Source organism: Perca flavescens, chromosome 11 (genome assembly GCF_004354835.1).
Source record: "Perca flavescens isolate YP-PL-M2 chromosome 11, PFLA_1.0, whole genome shotgun sequence".
NCBI lineage: Eukaryota > Metazoa > Chordata > Actinopteri > Perciformes > Percidae > Perca > Perca flavescens.
Window position 1 is genome coordinate 21890742 of NC_041341.1, and position 16095 is coordinate 21906836.

Consider the following 16095-nt stretch of genomic DNA (forward strand, 5'->3'; position numbering starts at 1 on the left):
TTGCGAGTAATACTGAATCTCTGATTAAAGTGATTTGTTTTTTTGTGATTTGATCTAACTCAGGTCAGTGGTTAAAAGTATGTAACGGTTCTTAGATGGCTAAAGAAATTCCAAGTATGCAGACTTTCACATAGAGTGGGAGGGTGGGGACTAATACTAATTAGTAGATGTCCATTTGCGGATTGGTCTCCTAATAACTCTTTATGTAATTTTAACAATGAAACCATTTGTAGATTGATTTTAAATTGATTGGATTTAGGGTGCCTGATGGCCTGAGGGCTAAAAGAGCACTCCACTGATTTAACATTTGAATCCTAACATGCAGTGCTCTGCTACGTCCTGTGACGCCCTGCTATACCCTGCTACATCCTGTGACACCCTGCAGTGCCCTGCTATGCCATGAACTACTACAACTACTATTTCTAGTCACTAATCCATTATCTTTATTGTGACTATTATTGCCACTGTTCATCACACCCCCAACCGGGACCGTCAGACACCGCCTACCAAGAGCCTGGCTCTGTCCGAGGTTTCTTCCTGAGAGGGAGTTTTTCCTCGCCACTGTTGCACTGAATGCTTGCTCTTGGGGGAATTACTGGAATTGTTGGGTCTTTGTAAATTATAGAGTGTGGTCTAGACCTACTCTATCTGTAAAGCGTCTTGAGATAACTCTTGTTATGAATTGATATTATAAATAAAATTGAATTGAATTGAATAAAAGACATTTAAAAAAAAAAAAAAAAGGGATCAAAATTGATGAAGCAGAACCAGACTTTGTAATTTAGGACAAAACTTCTGACTATACTGTTGTTGTGTGTTTCCATGGCCACACAGAGAGACCTTTCTGGTAATTCTCCCCCTACAAAATGCAATATCCTTCCATCAGAGAGCTAAAACGACAAACTAAAGACCTGAGCCAAAGTTTTCTATCTTCCCACTACCTCACAGTCACACTGCAGTAGTGAGATGCTGCGGGCATTAATATTGAACTTGCTTTTCATGGCCAAGTCTTTAACTAAGCTCACTGCTTCTCAAATCAAACAAGCCTGGGATATTAAAGGTCTCTGAGAGACCAACATTGGAAGCGTCTTTCATAATCTCAGTGGACTGCTGAAGACCATCCATATATATTAAAGGCTGAATGTCAAACAAATGAACATAAACAACTATAAATCATAAACAAACACATATTAACATAAATCAACTGAGCTGACACCATATCAGGTTTCTGCAGTGCATCTCATACATACTAAAAGCAAATCTGCACACCATGAACATCTTTGTAATAAGGGATCGTATCACTGGCAAGAACAGACAGAGGGAACTGCAAGAAGGGAAGATATATACTGTCCAAAACCGTGGACGCAATTGATTAATTAATATAGAATAACAGAAAACAGATACCTGTGCATTTGTTCTAATAAGGATTGATTAGAGCCTTTTTTTATAAAGCTGACTGACAAATAATAGTCTGTATTTGGGATGGATCATCAGGTTAGTGAAAATTACTTATAAGTGAATGTCTTTTTCATTGACACTGTGATTTCTCCTGAAAGCCTAAGTGCAGTATTGGCTAAAGTTGTACCTTTGCAGCCAAGCGTTTGACAGCCTCTTCCCTACGTCGCTGCATCTCGGGGGTCCCCGGGCAGCTGTTGGTCCTTAGTGTGTTGGTTGCACTGGCAGGTGGAGTGGGCTGTGGTGGCTGGCTGAGAGGAAGTTCTGTGCTTGGTCCCCCACCACCTGGAAGACACAGACACACACTTTGTCACATACAGTACATTTAAATTAAATAAATATATAGACTAATATAGACTTACATGTTTACAGATGAGTATGACATTTAAATACTAAGTATTATTTTGTATTTCATGCATTAGCAAAATTGGGTTTTATGTTGTCATGGCATAGATTTGAAATCGGTTTAACAGTAGTAAAGTGTAGAGTTTATATTGTCAATGGATATATCCTCACTTCACTTCCATACCCTGCAAGCTTATATTAAAATGAAAAGGACATAAAATAAAAACTTGCAGGTAATTTAGTGCTCACATTGAAAGGCAAATACTGAAATTGCTTACTTTTTGGGGAGGCACTGGGACTGTTGGAGGCGATCTGGCGCATTCGGCCTCCGTGGCAGCTCAGTGCTACTAGCCGGGAGATAATGGCTGTCTTCCCATAACCAACGCTGCCCACCACTACAACGCCGTGGTTCTCTGTGGACTCAATGGCCTTCAGGACATCTTCCAGCTCCTGAAAGAGCCAATCTCGGCCCACGAACACAGAGTCTGTAGTGATGCTGGGCACCTCAAACAGCAAGGGCTTGAGCATGATGTCCACGGGTTTGTAGGGAGCAAAACGAGCTGAGAAAAAGCGATAGGAAAGAAACACACATTAGAATTACAATTGTGTGATTATTTTTCTCTCACAAATGCAAAACTACTCAGTGCCAGAGAGACCGCTTTTTAGACAAAGGCATGAAACATGTTTCAGTTTGATTTTGGAATTAATCCCACTTTCTGTCAGTAATATTACAGCGTCTTCATGTTCACATGTCAACCATTCAACTGTAAGCTCTTCTGCAGCCTCAGATAATACTGGCAACTTCAAACTGATGCTGCGTTCTAGTTCAGTTTTTAATTAATCCCAGAATAAATTCATCTTCTATCCTTTACAGACAAACCTGCGTACATCGCCATATACTATATATATATATATATATATATATATATATATATATATATATATATATATATATACATACATACACATACACACACAGTACAGGCCAAAAGTTTGGACACACCTTCTCATTCAAATGTGTTTCCTTTTATTTTCATGACTATTTACATTGTAGATTCTCACTGAAGGCATCAAAACTATGAATGTTATCTTTTTGTTAAGTACATAATTCCATATGTGTTCATTCATAGTTTTGATGCCTTCAGTGAGAATCTACAATGTAAATAGTCATGAAAATAGAAGGAAACACATTTGAATGAGAAGAGGTTCAAACTTTTTGGCCTGTACTATATATATATATATATATATATATATATATATATATATATATATATATATATATATATATATATATAGATATATATAGTACAGGCCAAAAGTTCACTCAGGAACTCTATTAAAGCTCTGATCCTCTACTAATACTAGTATCACGACTACCATATGACTGCTGATGCTGCTTTTACAACTATTGCTTATACTATTTGATAGTTAAACTTACTGCTATTATTGCTACTACTAAAATAATGTGTCTGCATACATAATGAATGCATACAGGCGGAATATTATTTAAAATAATTATTGTATGTTCTTCAATATAATGATTACTAGAACATTTGACAGATTAGGTTAGGATGATATACAAAAATTCTGTTGGTCAACAGCTGGCAAACTTTTAACCTGGCCTGTGGGCTATCGTGGTGTCTCTTGCCCACACTAACCATATCTCATTTCTTCACTCACTTCAGTCTAGAACAGTTTAAGACCATAACATCACGTGGCATATGACTGTCTGCGGTCCTTGGCAATAACGAAAAACTAAATACTGGTATACTGTACGTACAGTATAGAACAAATACTGTATAAGTCTGAACTGACAAGGACTGTTTCTCAGTACCGATGTTTCTTCAGGGATATACAAATTAATCCACTGACATGATGCTTCTGTGTCAACGTCATGTTTAAGGAGGTGTAGAAAAGGAAGAGGACGTTTTCAAAATGGAGTTAAATAGTTTGAGTATCTAATGATGTTATCTTAAATTATTTATTTTCTCATAAAATATTCACTCTGTGGGATTTCTCTCAGTGAGACCGAGTTTTCAAACATATAACCAAGATAAAAGCTGGTGAAGCAAGGCCATGATTTTATCTGTAGAGCTAAAGCACGAAACACGCTTTTTGATAGTATAGCATTAATATAAATCAGTGCAATAGTGTTTACGTTGCATACTTTAAGTATTAGGATAGTTTTGTGGCTCTGCACTTAAACACAACGGATTTGAAATTAAACGACAACTATGAGGTTTAAGTGGTGACTTTTATGTTTATTTCGAGTGTGAGGGTGTTTACATCTACCTCAGATGAACTGTGCATGAATTGTAGCACTTTTTATACATACAGTACCTCTTAACAGTATACAAACCTAAAATTCCTACACTCTTTCCAACGCTACCTTATATGGATATGAACACACCATTAAACCTGAAACATAGCACTTTATCCTCACAGACACTGGGACTGTTTCATTTGAAATCTAGTGCACTGGAGTAGAGCCAAAACAATGAAAACACTAACTTTGGCACTACAACTGACAAAAGTGAAATATAAATCTATAAATTGTCACTATCACAAAATAAGGAAATTGTCTAGTAAAGCCATTAACTTGCCTCATGTGTATCTACAGCCATAATGAATAGCGCAGTCACCTTTAGAGTCCTGAGGTGGCCTTCCTCCTGTATTATGCCATGGTAGACGAATAGATGTCCGCAGGGGGGTGTTCCGCTGTTCATCAAGAAAGCTCAGGTCTTCCAGTTTTGTGGAACTGGTCGCTGTAGACAGAGACAGAAATAAAGAGAAAGTGAAGCAGACACCCGGGTGCATCTTGAGTGCATTTGTCACACTGACTATGAAGACTAAGACAGAAACACGCACAAGAGAAAAATGTTGTGGCACATTTGGCATTTCTCAAAGAAGAGGAGGGAAGAAGAGGCGAGCCAGTGCGCTCTGACATTTGCAGTTTGCTTGAGGCTGTGTGCACAGGTACCAGTATACTGTACTGTAGCAGAAAGAATAACAGTATCCCTAAGTCAAGACAGCAATTGTCTTTGATTTGAGCGGACAGCTACACACAATATTATAGCATTGAGAGGTCGGTCCCCACAAACACCCCCGCTGGTGCGTACAAAGAGAGCAGATTACCTTCACTTTTCTTCAAAATACAGAGAATAATAGATTGTATAGAATAACGTGATGCATTAGAGAACACTATACAAATTACTGTTATGTAAAAATAAAAAATAAAATGTTATACTCATTTTGGAGAAAATAAATTATAATACAGGTTAATCATTTAACACCTTAAAATATAGTAGATCCAGAATAAAACAAAAAAATGTTTAAAGTCACACTCTAGCCACATTTTGGAGTCTCAAAGCAGGAAAGGTTTTCAACTGCCAAGAGAAAAAGGTCCTTCGCTGAAATTAAACTCAGCAGATAAACTACTTGATAAGCCAGTGATAACAAAGCAATTGAACTTCCTGTTATGTGACATAGTCTGTAAACATAATAAAGATGTGCACAGTGCATCAAGGTCTCTCTTTCAATTGCTGTTCACTGTTCAACAGTGCTATCACCATGGTGATCCATGCTCTCTTGGCCCTCTTGAAGAGCAGAATCCAAGCCTCTGCTTTCTACTTCATCAGCCTCAGCGGGGAGAGACTGTCACAAACACGATTGGAATAAAAGACGGCCCTCTTGGTTACTTTTTTTGCAGGGGATGGTTGTTATATCAGTCAAATGTTTTTAGAGAAGTGGGCATGGTTAGCTGATTGACAGGGTCACACTGACATGTCACATGAGGGATGTGGTGTTGTTGATCGGATTTAACCCAGCCGTTGCAGGTGCGTGAGGAACCTCACGAGTCCTTTGGCTCCTCCCACCTCGCCAGCTGCTTCCTGACGTCATTATGAAGAGAAAAGGGCACAAGCCCTGAGCTATCCCTCCAGGCTCCTGACTCTCTACGTCTACGCCGTGTGAGATGAGATTCATTCAGTAGGTTGATTCAGAAAAGAGCAGCACACGGCAGGCTGACTGATGCAAATCACATGCTTCCACACGGAGAACACCATTGAAGACAAAGATTATGCAGAGGTCGCTCAAGACGGCGTGGTCACCAAAGCAAGCAGGCCCGGCTCTGGAGCGCGAGCTGAAAAAGTGGCTGGGTGAGTCAGTATAACACAGCACAACCAATAAGGTAGGAAAGTATACACTCATCCAGGCAAGCATAGGTCTCATTCTCACGTTAAATGCAACACGCAGGGAGAGGAGACCAATACCATTAATGTTAAGAGCTAAGTAAGCCTTCAGTAGCGGTTTTCCATTGTTTTGTGAGCATAGGTTAGCTTAGCCTGGAAACAATGGTGCTTTCATAATTAACTATAATGGACAAAGTTAAAATTATAATTAAAAGTAAAGAAATCAAGAAAGGCAAACACAAGTCAGTGAGTGTAGAGCAATACAGCACTAATACTTGTGATTTTAAAGCTAAACTGAACAGCAGAGCCAGGAAGGGACAGTGGGAATTCTGAAAGCCCTGGGCAGTATACTTGGGCAGGCATATAGACCACTAGGCAGGGTGGAGACCCTCACCTAAATCTCTAAAGTGCTCTTGAGTCGATGAGCTCACTGAGGGCACAAAAGAGATTCCTCTGCCCCAGTGCTCCTATGCAGGCACACTGGCAGCATTCAGCTGCTGAGCAGAGGGCTTGCCGCCGCCTCTATAGCGCTCAGCCAGTCACAGCATCCGCAGCATTAGGCACTTGTTAAATGAATGCAACTCTTTCCAGAAGAGTGTCACGCTCCCTACATGCATACACCTCTGTCCATGCACGCAAAGAAGAGGTAGAAAAAGCACTGGAATTACAAATAGCTACATGAACGAATATGGCACTGCAGGGCAGCAAGGGAGATGTGTGAACAGAGGAGGAGATGGACAAAAAAACAACTCTATGCAGTAAAATCACCATTTAAGCCCAATACTGACACGAGGACCACAAGAAGAGGTCTTTCTCTTTTTTTCCCCCTCATCTGATTTCTTTAAGATTTCTGAAGTGGAAAACATAAAGGCCACACTGAACCTCATTCTGCACCAGGTATATATTTTTGCTGATTGGTCCAATAAACTAAGACTGAAGGTAATACTCAGTTTAAGTAGTTTAAATGCACACATTCCCTTCATTCCTGTGATAATGCATCCTGCACAATAACCTTTTCAAGGCCAACAATTCCCACAGAAAGCCTTCATATCCCTCAAATCCTGCTCTTTTTCTACCATCAGTCTCCAGATTCTTTCCTATTCTTGCACATCTTTACTCACTGATAAAACGTACATATGATACCTTGAAGCCTGTGCTTGCAGTGACTTTGAAGCTGTACAAATATGTCAGACTGTATTCTGATGAAGACTCTTTTTTTCCTGAGGCAGGTCTGCCCTTTGAAACCTTCAGTTTTGTGTTTCCCATGACAGAACAGAGAAGAGAGCTGAGCTCCTATGCTCCAACCACTGCCCCCCTTCTCGCCCTGACTTGACTCCACTTTCCTCTTTACCAATGAATACAATCAGTATTCCCATCACCATGCTCACCTTTTTGCTTTTTCAAGTTCGAGTTCATTGTGTGTCATTGTATGAATAAGAGTGAAAGTTTTTAGAGTAAGGCTGAAAGTTCTGCAAATTCTCTCTAAAATGCAAGGCAAAGACGTCTGATTCCTTGTAATAAGAGTGGAGGCAACAGGGATGAATTATTACTGTGATAATTATCTCAGCATAATCTTAATATAAGAAATGTATTACAATAATATGATATAGAGAGGCAAACGGTTAACACAAAAAAAAAAAACTTAATTATCACCCCACCCATCCCTATTAATGATAACTGTTTAAGGATGCGGTGGTGAATTGTCTACTGAATACTTTAACATCACCTCTAGCTCCACTCCTTCTCTGACCTGTTAGGTCAGAATTGCTTGACTACGTGCAAAGTGGAATTTTAAGTGGCCTATACGCAAATTTGGCTTGTTACCGTGGACATTTTCCAATTTCTCTAGCTGCAATGGTCCACGTTCGTGAAAAAAATAATATTTAAAAAGGTGTGCTTTGATTATGAAACCCTGTTTTTCCACTGAAACTGGAGAATTTCTTTATTACCCTGAGAAATGCTGAGCAATACTAACATGGTGGTGTTTAGAAGGTATAATGTTTATGAAGTTCATCCTCTTAGATTAGCATGTTAGCATGCTAACATTTTCTTATTAGCACTAACAACAAAGTACAGCTGAGGTTATAGGAATGTCAATATATTTCAAGTATTTGGTCATAAACCATACTACTGGACAAATTGAAATTGTGATCTAATCTCGGCATTACAATAAAAGTTAACAGACAACCATTACAATTCATCCTGAGGGAAACAGGTTTTGAATTTCTGGACAAACATATGTACACATGTACATATGTGTTATTAAGATCAGTTTTGACCAAAGTGGTGTACCATCCAACATACCCGAAGACAGACGAATAGAGTCAGGCAGTCAGTGTGGCTAAAAGCATATATTTCTAAAAAATAACTATAAACTGCATTGTACAAATTTAAAAGCAGAATAGAGAGAGTTGTTCTAAAATTGATTTTCTACACAGGAATAGCATGTTCAACTTGAAACACAAGCCAATCTATACCTCATCGAAAAATATCTGTGCCAATAGCTATAGCCAGGAAGAAAAGAGACCTTGGACATTAAGATATCCATGCTGTCAGAACAGTTAAATAGTTCTTGAACAGCTATTACATTATTCTCAATAGTGGGGTGCCATCAATCAAACAGCCAGATGGCTCTGTGGTGGCATAGAACAGTTAGCTAACACATTGTCCCTTTGAGATTAGACATTTAGCAACTTCTGATCTGTCAATGGAGTGCCACTGAGCAACATTTAAAACTGAAGCAGATTGATCTCTGCAACGGTTTTTATTTTGCTCCTGCTGTGACATAGAGGCACCAACAATTCTCTGAAAGTGGAAGTGGAAAAGATGTTACTGACCTTTTTAGAAAGCTGGACGATATGAACGGGTTATCTTAACAGATCAATGTTTACACAAAGCTAGAGGCGGATGAGAATTCCATGGTTACCTGAAGACCGGTTGATGCGGTCCAAAAGTTACAGGACAATATTGTCTCGAAAACTACCAGAGAAGACATGAGCTTACAGCTTAGGAGATAAAACAGTTACGTCATGCCTTCCTTCTCCAGTACTACAAAGAGACTACAACATATTGAATTTAAAAAGCCATAACCTTTATGCTGCAGAACTGACAGACATGATTTTTTTTATTTGAGAAAATTACTGTCGGACTTTTGAAAACATCGAGTCACAGATTGTGTTCACATTGACCAGGTGGCGATGACTTCACTCATTCTAATAAAACATAGATGTGAGCTGTACTCAAACCTTACCTTGTCACTGTTCTCCAAGGTTTTGATAGAGGAACACCATATCCTTGAAGTTGCTTGTCAATAGTCCATGACTTAGGTCAAGACACAGTCTAACGAAGGATCTTGGAGCCATTATCACAGAGCATGAGCCAGAAAAGCAAAGGACTTTGGAGTAGAAACAAATTAGTGTGTACTGTACCTCAACATGGCTACAACCACCAAGCTCTGTCGAATAGCAAAACACCACAGATGCACTGTAGCACCATTCCTGACCCACAGTGACCCTAACTCAATCTCTGAGTCTGAGCAACCTGACCACAAGCAGCTCAAGCTAAGATTTAAAAACTATGGAATTCCAGTGGCCACAACTCAAGTTCCCTTTGACTCTGTATTCATTTTTAAAAAGCTTAACACAAATGACATAACAAATAGAATTCTTATTACCTAAGTATAATGTAGAGTAAGAGTGGCAAAGAGTGCAAGACACAAAGTAAAATGTTGTCTCCTATGTTTAAACATTATCTCTTATCTATTACAGTTACAGTTATTCTTTTGCAAATGTTTCACTTAGTCTGACTTGAATTATTACACATGTATTTGATGGTTATACAATTTTGAATAGTATTTATTGAATTGAAAAAATATAAAACTGCACCATATTGAAAAGAAATAAGAATTGGTCTTGAATCAGATCTTAATTAATGAATTAGATAGTGTATCAAACGGTTTATTGAGAGCTGTCTCAGTAGGCTTTTAATACTGGACTGTAGAAAGAGCACTGCATTATCAAGGGAGGTTAAATGTTTAGAGATTGTTTTTTGCGAGAAACCCCCCTCCCATATAGGTTTTCTAAAAACACAAAGAAGCCCAGGAAAAATTGCCAACCACATTTCTTAGGCCATATATGTATCCAACATAGCCCTTACATGTGGCCAGCTATTAGTTTTAAAACGGGGCTCATTTTGACATTAAATGGATGATAAATGTCTGTGTGGCTGTTGACAGCTTTTTAATGCTGCCTTACAAGAACAGTGGCCAAGATAGTTCCTTAGAATACCAACTAATGATGCAATTACAAACTGCTCCGAAAGAGGCATTTGAATTCAGCTCTGTTGGCGGTGACAGGTGGTGCGAGCCAACATTTGTGCAACTTGCCACAGCACATGCAGGCTTCTCACAGTGCTGCTTGAGTTTCCACAGCAGCCTAGGGACAAGCTAGCCACAGTATGAGTGTTGTGTGTGTTCACCAAGGCAGTGCAAATGACACTTCTCGGCAATACGCAGACATTCCTTCTACATGCATAGTTAACATTCTAGAGGCACAGCTATACACTTGTTGACTGGCATGAGACAGATGGACAAAATCCACTTTGCCTGGTCTTTGTGCTGCAACTCTCAGCAACCGCAAGTGTTTCTGTCTGTTGTAGTTGTCTGGATATTCCGATGCTTAGTCAATCAATACAAGAACAGCACAGTGTTTCATTTAGATGGGTGAAAGAATACTGCAAGTACATTCTATATTTTGCTGTATTCTAGGACCCTCCTGGGCGTGGGTTGCCAGATCATGTAACAACGAAGCAGTAAGGTTTCATTATTGTCTACCTTCTGTAGAAAATAGCTCTCTATGAAAACTGTTGACCACAAGGTGTGGTAAATATTATATACAGTTTATATCCATCCATTCTTCCCACATTAACAGGGTCAAGGTATCAACCAGGGAAAAAAAAGCCAACACACTACAGCTCTTCCTGGGGGCCCTGATGTGTTAGTAGACCAGGTAGGCTATGTAATCCCTCTAGCATGTTCTAAGTCCACTTCAGGGTCTTCAAATGGTTGAAAATCTTGTGGACCCCTTCAGAGATGGATGAACAACCTTAACTGGATATTTTTAGCTTCAAGGAACAGCTACTAAAAGTTCTTTCAGATGTCCAAGCTCCTCACACTGTGCCTAAGGGTGCACCCAGAAACCCTGGTTGTTTGTATCCAAGATCTCACTTTTTCGGTTGCTAGTATGCTAATGACCATAGGTGTCGCCTGGAATGTAGATCAACTGTAAAAGAGAGCGCTCTACCTTCATACCTAGATCCCACTTCAGTGTAATGGTGCGTTCTTTTTGTCTTGTAACAAAAATGCTCGAGTTTGACGTCACATCCATGTCAAAAAACGAATAACTGCGGGTTGTGGCGTTCTTTTTGTCACACAATACTACGAGTCGGAGAAAAGATGGATTTTTGTAACATTTTTAGTAACATTTAGGATTCTATTCACCCAGTTATTGACATATTACACAAATATATTTCACAGTTTGATACATAAAAATTATGTTTTGATTAACGTTAATGTTAGGCTACTGCTCTGCTTTCTGCTCAAGACTCGGATTAAAGCCATTGTTGTCATATAGCAACCGAGTGTCTCTAGCCAATTTCAGCTGCACAAGCTACAAAATAACTAATTAGGCGGTATTTAAGACTGTAGCGACATGCCGATAGGTAGCAATATACAGTGCTATGGGTACGACGAATTGTAGAAAACCACAATGTTTACTACGTGTGATGCACGACGTAGCCATCTTTGAAAGTGAACTCGGGGTCCTCTGAGTTCAGATGACTTGACGAGTGTATATACAACCTCGGTGGCGTTCTTTTTGCAACTTCCGGTTCGTAACTCCGCAAAACAACTCGTAGATCGACTTCGGTGGACAAAAAGAACGCACCATAACAGTCTAGTACAAGTCTGCATCACCGCCCACTCCATGCAAATCCACCTGTGGAACTTATCCTCCATCTTACTCTCACTTGTCAACAAGTCCCTGAGATACCTGACCTCATTTGGAGCAGAAGTCGCTCCCAACCCAAAGGGGGCATTCCGCGGTTTTCAAGCAGAGTGCTTTGGTCTCAGACATCAAGGACTCTCATCCCAAGAGTATGGAATAAAAGTTTACTGAATGAAAATTGGAATGAAATGGGGGTATTTGCTTCTTTAGAATCATTTTTTTTTTTTTAATACAATTTTTATGAGCACCAACTGAAAAGAAGCACTATCCCTTGCACATCGTGACAACAACAGAGATTGGTTTGGGCCATAAATTAAGATGTCTCACCATGTCCTTTGTGTCCTTTCTCAAGGCTTTGCCACACAGCATAAAATCAGAGGTGTGAATTCTGCAGGACCCAAGACGTCAACGCTGCATAACTATGACATCAGCCAATGAACTCTTACAGCACAAAGGGAGATGAGCACACACTGCCGCACACATGCAAACACACACACAAAAACAGTGAAATACTTCCTGGTCTGTTAGCTTTATAAGCCAGTGTGTGTCTGTGCCGTTCAGGGTGATGTCAGTGGCAAAATAATGACGAGATGTAAAAAGGTATGGGCTCGTGAAACAATAGCACAACACCATGAACCACTTTACAATGTGGGTACAGATTCAACTGTGGGCTGTAAAAACACTTATTAAACTGTTATGCAAAAGCAGTGTCCTTCACATTACATTTATTTGGCACATGCTTTCGTCCAAGATGATTCAAAATAAGTGCATTCAAACTAAATAGGGGCCTGAGCTACATGTCATCAAAGAAAAAAAACACAAGTGAATACCAGTAGTTTCATCAAGGTCAAACCCAAGATATTGATTTATTTTGCAGGAGAATTAAAGCATTTGATCTTGAACACACTGGCAGCAAACACTCTCTATATCCTGCCATATTCCTAAGCAACAAAATATGAACAAAATACATCATCTCCTAGCTAAAAACAAATATTTGTGTGTTGAGTGATATACTACTGTCTGGATTCTGGGATTTTATTTGCTGCCTCAGTATTAACATATTTTATTTTGTTTACTTTGACAATTATCCGTCTTAGCCACTGGTCTGACCTGAGTCCACTTATGTTTTATGCGTCTTTCCCCAGGTCTTCACAGCCTGCCCTTGCCTTTGTAATTTCATCGATGGAATTGTCTGCTTGTACTACAAGGCAGTGTGACAAAGTTCATCTGCACTACAAACTGTTACTCTCACTTCCATACAATCTTCATCTTCCCAAGAAGAGTGTTTTTTTTCATCCAATGTACTATTTACACACTACTCATGCTCCAGTCTGCAACTGCTATAACAAGCAAACATTTAATTAATGACCTTTACGTTTATATTGCTGTTATTTCTAGTGCCTAGTCAGCCTAAAAGCAAGCATGTGTAGCATATTCCCCTGGGGGTATGGAGCATGATGAACAGCATGAGATTGTAAGTAGAGCTGCAGATGACATTGCTGGTGATTTCACAGTTTACTTACACATTAAAATCCAACAACTGTCCTTAGTGAATCCCTAGGGTATAAAACAGCTGAAAATGATAGTTGTCAAACACTAGTTCAACCATTTATTTTGGTCTTTGCATAAACTTCTCAACTCACTGGACTTTAGTTTTAAAGGAAGACGTAAAACTTATGGCTGCGTGAGTTACTACAACAGGGCCAAGGTCAAAAGCAGCAACAGCAAAAACAGAGGGAGGCAGTGTGGGGGAGATCATGAAAATGGGGGAAAGAGAGAGGGGAAAAAGGGGCTGCAGGGGGATATCAACAACTGTGACAGCTGTGTGGATATGGTGAGCTGAGCCATAACAGGGAAGTTCCAGGGCAGGAATGCAGAACAGTGGTTTTGTGCTTAGGTCTGACATGGCAGGACCAAGGCAAAGCATACAACAGCTGCCTAATCCCAAACTTCTGCCATGATATTCCTTGTCAAAAAGTGCAACCTGGATTCTGAAAAACTCATTGTCTCAATCCCTCTATATAGCTACACAAAGCTTTTTCCTGCCTGTATCGGTCACTTGCTTGGACTAGAAATGACACCACACTTGTCAGCCTCAATCACAGGTCATATCACAGCATCACAATCTTGAACTGACTGGCAATGCACTGAGACACCCCATTACAGAGTCACAGTTTTACATGTTGTCAGCATAAATAAATGTTACTAGGCTGCAAGAAGAAAACGTAAGTAAAATGTTTCATGTAACGCTAAATGAACTGCGGAACGGTATACGGATCCATTCCTTTCCCTCCTCTGCATAGGAGACATCCAGATGTTGAGAGCTAAAACAAAACAAACTTACCTGCTACAGAGTTCGGCCTTGGCATCATGAGGGCAGAAGATGTCTGCGATGGGTATGGAATGGGTCCCTCAGGTGAGTGACTTGGAGGCTGCGGTGCCCCTGCTGATGTGTTTGACTGCAGCTGGTCTGTCCTGGATGGTGTGTCGGCTGGCGTTGCTGTGGCACTGTTGGAGTCTTCTTCGGCCACGGGAGAGCAGGTGTCAGCCCGCACACTCTGTGCCAGGCCATGGCGCCCGCTGCCTCTCAGGCTGCCATCCTTACTCCACTCCAGACTGGAGCCACTGCGGTCATCATTCTCCGAAGAACTAGTGATGGTGGCTGGGGGGAGATAAGAACAGAGAGGGAATTAGAGCAAGTGAGGGAGGTAAGATGCTTTTTCTGTGTCATGAACAATTATCTGTCTTCATCTCTAATGAGATTCTGAGCTGTAATAGAACTTTTAACTTTGAATAACTCCCTGCTTTTCCTCATTGCCAACACTGTTCACCACCAGGACAGAGACAGGAGCATTAAAGACTGCTTGCACTAATGAAAACCAGAAAGACATGATGGCATGGACTTGTAGAATTCATTTCCTGTGCCCAGTCTTTTGTTCTTTTCACTGGTCATCAGTTGAAGGAGCCTATATAAGACAGCTTAAACAGCAACTGGATGCTGTACTATGACACAAGATTCACACTCACAAAATATAAAAAATGTAAGAGTAGAGTGAAGAACTAGTGTTGAAAACCGCCTTCAATATTTTTAACTTCAGACAGGTGTTTTGCTAACATGACAAAAAATCCTTTAATCCTCCCTAAGGCCAACCCAGCCATCTAATACGATCCTAAAAGATGAGTGGAGGGCCAAAGCTACACAGGCTGCAGCTGGATACAGAAACATCAGTACAATCAGAGGACAGGAACTGACTGGCCAGCTGGCTGCGTTTGCATAACACACCCCTAATCTGGATATCATAATGCCGCAGCACATTGCATCCTCACTAATATTACTATAACACATCCTGGACCTTGTGACTACTGAGCCGTTTACCTGTACAGATATGAAGTCATTCATGACAGCAGAGTCATGTCTGGCCCTGCTCTGAGCATGGCATTAGCAGTCATCACGGTGTAAAAGAGGTTACAGTGATTGCTAAATTGTTGAACTATAGCCCCTGGCAAAGAACACATTATTATTTATTTATTCAAAACGTATGGTAAGTGTGTCATTTTACTATACGAAGAGCTGGTTGTGGTCATTGCTAAAGGGCTGTTATAGGTCCTTCTACAGGCACTTAATGCAGAAACGCCTCTGGAAGCTATTTTGTAAATGTTAAGAAGACATTGCAAACTCTCCCCAATTCCACCAAAGAACTTTAAACGCAGTACAAAGCCAAATTAATGTGCTTTTGAAATGAGAGTCAAACTTCAAAGAACATGGAACATTAATCACCGGCTGGAATCTGACTTGTGGACACAACATAGCTTTGTTCTCTTCCATGCCTGCACATTCTTACCAAGACGTGTGGATGGGATGTTGCAGACCAACAACACATTGTGTCATCTCTCACAAAGTAAATTTTGATTTGACACAAAAAGTATTTTTACAATGAAATCACATGTGAGACCACAACACATGCGATGTGACTGTATGTCTCATCCTGGGTGGCAGCATGTCGACGCTCCACGCTAAAAGATACTATGTCACAGCTTCCATAAATTATTTAGCAGCTAGCTATGATATTGCTCGGGGGGGACAGAATGACTGACTCATGGTA

The 16095-nt window shown here is 40.1% G+C and overlaps 1 protein-coding gene across 1 annotated transcript in view; it reads right to left on the reverse strand.

Moving 5' to 3' along the window:
- tanc1b (tetratricopeptide repeat, ankyrin repeat and coiled-coil containing 1b) overlaps window positions 1-16095 on the reverse strand; it is a 100635-nt gene that overhangs the window by 22587 nt on the left and 61953 nt on the right. Inside the window, 4 exon segments of the mRNA XM_028590452.1 lie at window positions 1586-1740; window positions 2079-2360; window positions 4443-4565; window positions 14337-14654. Coding sequence (XP_028446253.1) covers window positions 1586-1740; window positions 2079-2360; window positions 4443-4565; window positions 14337-14654 — 878 coding nt within the window.